At 57.6% G+C, this 4,450-nt stretch overlaps 1 protein-coding gene across 1 annotated transcript; it reads right to left on the bottom strand.

Moving 5' to 3' along the window:
- Window positions 1-546: 546 nt before the first annotated feature.
- Window positions 547-3,950, bottom strand: LOC131402918 (ral guanine nucleotide dissociation stimulator-like). Its single transcript, XM_058537384.1, has 4 exons — window positions 3,937-3,950; window positions 2,248-2,316; window positions 1,749-1,823; window positions 547-764 (listed from the first exon to the last, which is right to left on the bottom strand). Exons 2-4 carry the CDS (start codon window positions 2,284-2,286, stop codon window positions 639-641), a joined length of 240 nt encoding a protein of 79 aa, XP_058393367.1. The 5' UTR covers window positions 2,287-2,316; window positions 3,937-3,950; the 3' UTR covers window positions 547-638.
- Window positions 3,951-4,450: the final 500 nt, after the last annotated feature.

The following is a 4,450-nucleotide window of genomic DNA, read 5'->3' as shown; positions in this document are numbered from 1 at the left end:
GTGGTCTCCAGAGTGTGACGGCTCATCACCAAGGGCATGGTGGCTGAAGAGAAGAAACAGACTATTTTGGGGATCCTTCCTGAGATTCATGGCACAACTCCCTGCCCCACAACACTCTGATCCAAGCCTTGTACCGAGTGCTCAGTCCATCAACAGCACCCCGTTTGTCCCTGATGCAGGAGGCATCATTTAGCATCACCCATTTCAGAGGATGCAACTGAATCCCAGAGAGGAGAGGGGAGCGGCCTGTCCCAGGCCTGGTCAGTATTGGAGCTGGGATCCAGTCCCATGCTTAGCCCGAAGCTGTACTGTGCCCCTGGATTCAGTCGCTCCTGGTCCCAACACTCACTTGGCCCTGATGTCCGGTTCTTCCTTCTCATGAAGAGCCGCATTTTGCTCGCCTTCTGGTGTGCGGGCTCCAGCTGGCAGGAGACCCAGTAGCTACAGGACAGAGTGGACCTGTGAGCTACCAGGAGCCACACCTCAGGTGCCCCTCCCAGAGCCTGCCAGCAGCTGAGTGCTGGTGCCCCATGGGTCACCACGCTACGAGTTCTGTGGCTGATCAGCGAGCCAGGCCACAGGCTCTGGAGCTGGCCATCAGAGAGAGTCTGCCCTGCCCTCACCCAACTCCTGTCCCCTCACCTCTCATGGACACTGATGGGCTCCATGGCCTGGAACCAGGCACCAAATCGCTCGTCGAGCTCCAGGTTATATGCATTTGCAGCCTGCTGGAGCAGCTGGATCCTCCGGATGACTTTGAATTTCTGGGAGGAAGGACAGGATGCAGACAGGGCTTGGGTGGGGAACGCTGCCAGGGACTTGTGCGGAGTGAGGATCTGGTCTGGGGTCTGTGCTCACTCGGGAACCCTCCTTCCTTCCCGCTCCATTCAGGACTTGCCTGTCCTCACAGTTGGCTTGAATTAGTTCCTCATCCAGGAAGGTGTCCTTGATGCCAGCCCCTCCCGCACCCGCCAACGTGATGGGATTCCCAGCTTTGTGGATCTGACTCTCCCAATAAATGTAAGACCCAAGGGATGAGGCCAGAGAAAGTCTTGCCAGGAGAGGTCTTGCCAGGCGAGGTCTCTGATTTCCACATCCCCACCCTTCCCATAGCTGCTCACCTCACACCATTTCTGAAAGTTGACCCAATTTCCCTGGAAGGGAGACAGCCAATGTCCATCAGAAACAGCCCCCTAAGTCCATAACCAAGCCCCATCCCACCCCTTCTCAGGCTGCAGGAATGTCAGGGCCCAGCAGAGGGCAGACCTTCCACAAAGAGAACTTGACACTGGGCCAGGCTCTGGGCTCCAGAGCAGGAGGGACAGGGGAGCTGAGGCCAGAGACTTTTTGTAGCACACCCTCTCTGATGACAGACGGGGAGACTGAGGCCTCAGGGAGGAAGGGACAGCTGGAACACAGAAGTGCTTCCTCACTTGCAGGGGCTGATGGCACTCCCCCAGGGGCAGGGCCTGAGGGGGAGGCTGAATCCATCTCAGACACAGCCTCCTGCAGCTCTGCAGGCAGGCAGCTATGAGCTTCACCAGCCCAGGTAGACTGGTGGGGGGCTTATGCGGAGCATCTATTCACGCATTGCTAAGATGGGACTGACTCCCCAACTCCCAGGGGTGGCTATGGGGCTCTCATGAGAGGAGGTTTGCCATGTACTGAGAACTCAGGTCCCAGTGCAGGGCTCTCGCCTCCCAAACCTCAGGATCCTGCTCCCTGGCCCCACCTCCAGGCTCACTCACTTCCAGATCATCTGCCATCCCAATGTCCAGCAGCTTGAGGTGATAGAGGAACATGCCCAGGAAGGGGACGACACCCTGTGAAATCAGGGTGGGAGTGGTGAGATGAGTCCCACCTCTCAGGTGCCCCCATGGACCCTCCCCCAAATCCCTTCACCCCAGCCTCCTGCCCACCACAGACTCCCACAGAGAACAGCCTAGGACCCTCAGCGGCCTCCCCCCAGTTACCCCCTCCAGGACCACCCAACTTCCCCAGTCACCTCCCAGGGGCGGCTTTTGGCAAATCCCAGGGTATGTGGTCCCTGCCCCTCCCCTCCCTAACCCATCCTGGGCCCAGCCCTCCCAGGCCTCCTCCTGGTCACTTCCAGGGCAGGCCTTTCAGGCTCTTTGGCTCCTGGAGCTGGGCTGGAGGAGGAGGGACCCCTCTCTTAGGGAGGCCTCCAGCCGTGAGGTGAGTGACCCTTCGTCTGGCACCTGGATCCTCCCCCTCAGGCCAACTCACCTGCTGCTGCTGTCTCTCCTGGGCTCCCTGGGGGTCCATCTGCAGGGTGGCCCTCACAGATATCACCTCCTGCAGGGTCAAGGACAGGCTCAGGGAGGCCATGCTATATTCCCCGTGTCTCCCAGGCCCCTGATCCTGGACCCTGGATATCTGGTGTCTATGGCTGCTCCCATTCCAGGGTGCCCTGATTCTAGATCCCTCCCAGCTCCAACACTCCCTCCTCTGTGCCCTCAGGCCTGTCCAGGCCCCTAAGCCTCTCTCCTCATCAGGAAAGTGTGAGGAGGACTCCCCATGCCTCCCAGGGTCCCCTGAGGACTCAGTGTCATCTGACTGTCACCAGTGCTGTCCCCTCCCCCCTCGAGGAGGAGGAGCACAAAGCTGCTGCACATTCCTCTCCCCCTTGTACCTCATCACCTCTGTGAGGCCTGCACCACAGATCATCTCCCTCCATTTCCCAGATGAGGAGACCGAGGCCCACAGAGGGGCAGTGACTTGCTCAGGGGCCCACAGAGGAGACCGCTCCCCCTCCCAGCCAGAGGCCCTGGCCCCCGGCCTTCACTCCTCCTCCAGACACACCTCAGACCAATGTCCTGTCCTCTGGACTCTCGGGGTGTGTTGAGGCCCTCAGTCAACATGAGCCATGGATGGAGAGGCACAAGGTGTCTCGGGGTCCCATGCAAGTGGCTTCTGTGTTTTCCAGCCCCCTGGGATTCTCTGACACCAGGCTGGACCTGAGGCCATGCCAAAGTCCTCAGCTCCCTAGGATCCCCTCAGGATAGTCCCTGCACAGAACTCCTCCTTCACTCACTCAGGAAGGGGACCTCCGTGTGCCACATCTGAGTGACAGTGTAGGGGGTGACCACGGCACTGTGTAACGGTGACATTTGCATCCTTTTTCACTTGGAAACTTCTAATGTCCCTTCTCCTTTCTCAGCTCTCATGTTTGAAGTCTGTGGTCTGAGCCTTTGCACAATCCTTAGGCACCTCCTGCCAGGGCCTCGATGGAGGCCATTAAGAATCTGTCAGGAAGGCCCATTAAGAATCTGTAGGTTCCTCGATAATTCTCATTGCCATCTGGGGCGTATCCTTGTCGACAAGGCACCGGGGGAGACTCACTGGTTTGTCAGCAGTGACCAAAATCGGGCTAGAGTGCACAGTCCCAGAGAGCACACAGTTCTGTCCCAGATCCACCATTTGGCCCAAGGCTGTGCAGCCCCTGTGTCCACAAGACCTGTGTGACCTCATAGTGCCCATCCCTGGGACAGGCAGAATGCCCTCCCCTGCGAGCTGCAGTGAAGACAGAAGGAGCAGCAGGGGCCTGGCTTCCTGAGGACAGACTGGGCTGCTTTAGGAAGAAAGGAACCCCCACCCACTCCATCCACCCACCAGCCTGGAGGATGATGAGGGCCAGCTGATGGGTTCCCATGGAAGCCAGACACCTGCTCATTCTGCCAGCTCCTCATCTCTTGGAACAGTCCAGGCGACACCACTGTATCCCGTGACCAAGGCCTCCTGCCCCAAACAGTCCCCACCTGCCCCTGCAGCTCACACCCCCCGCTTCCCGTCCAGCTGGACAAGACAGACCGTTATTTCTCGGGGAACCTTAAGTGAAAAACTTACCAAAGCACATCCTGCCTGGTCCCTCCCCACCTCACCTCCCATCCTTCCAGTTCTCCAGCCTCCACTCACCTCCTTGAGAAGCTTCCTGCTCTCCCGGTGGCATGTTTGGAGGATGTTTTTAAGTATTTGACAGTTCTTCCTGAGGAGGGAAAAAAGAAACACTGTGGAGTGGTTTGAGGGTAAATCCCATTTGTTTGAAAACCCAGAAGATCCAGACAGCCTGGATAAGCATTTTCACTGTGTCCTCTGAGCCCTAAGGTGTCTGGGAATGGGGAGGGGGCTCTCCTATTGTCACCTTGGGCCTCCATTCTCTTATTTTCTCAGCAGATGTGTTTTAAATAGTCTTAATTTCATGTGGACAGAGAGTTCTGTTGCTGCAAACACTTGAAAATCTTCAATTTGGTTCAAGCCATGATCTGTCACTTAGGGAAACTGATTCCTGAAGCAGAACCACTGTCCTAAGTTTTCAGAAAGACTTGAAGCCTGCCAACCAGGTCAGACCCTATCCCCAGGGTTTGCTGTCTCCCAGGAGCTCCCAGCTGACTGAAGGGCAATGCCAGCCCTGTGGGGGGTGTCTGGTCCA

Source organism: Diceros bicornis, unplaced genomic scaffold (assembly GCF_020826845.1).
Source record: "Diceros bicornis minor isolate mBicDic1 unplaced genomic scaffold, mDicBic1.mat.cur scaffold_357_ctg1, whole genome shotgun sequence".
Classification (NCBI taxonomy): Eukaryota; Metazoa; Chordata; class Mammalia; order Perissodactyla; family Rhinocerotidae; genus Diceros; species Diceros bicornis.
Note: the sequence above shows the minus strand (reverse complement) of the source record. Positions and strands in the feature narration are given on the sequence as shown.

Coding starts and splice junctions, on each gene's coding strand:
- LOC131402918 (XM_058537384.1), bottom strand. CDS start 2,286: ATGGACCCCCAGGGAGCCCAGGAGAGACAGCAGCAGCAG. Junction 1,824..2,247: donor AGGAGAGACAGCAGCAGCAG/GTGAGTTGGCCT, acceptor CTGATTTCACAG/GGTGTCGTCCCCTTCCTGGG. Junction 765..1,748: donor GGATGGCAGATGATCTGGAA/GTGAGTGAGCCT, acceptor CCTTCCTCCCAG/AAATTCAAAGTCATCCGGAG.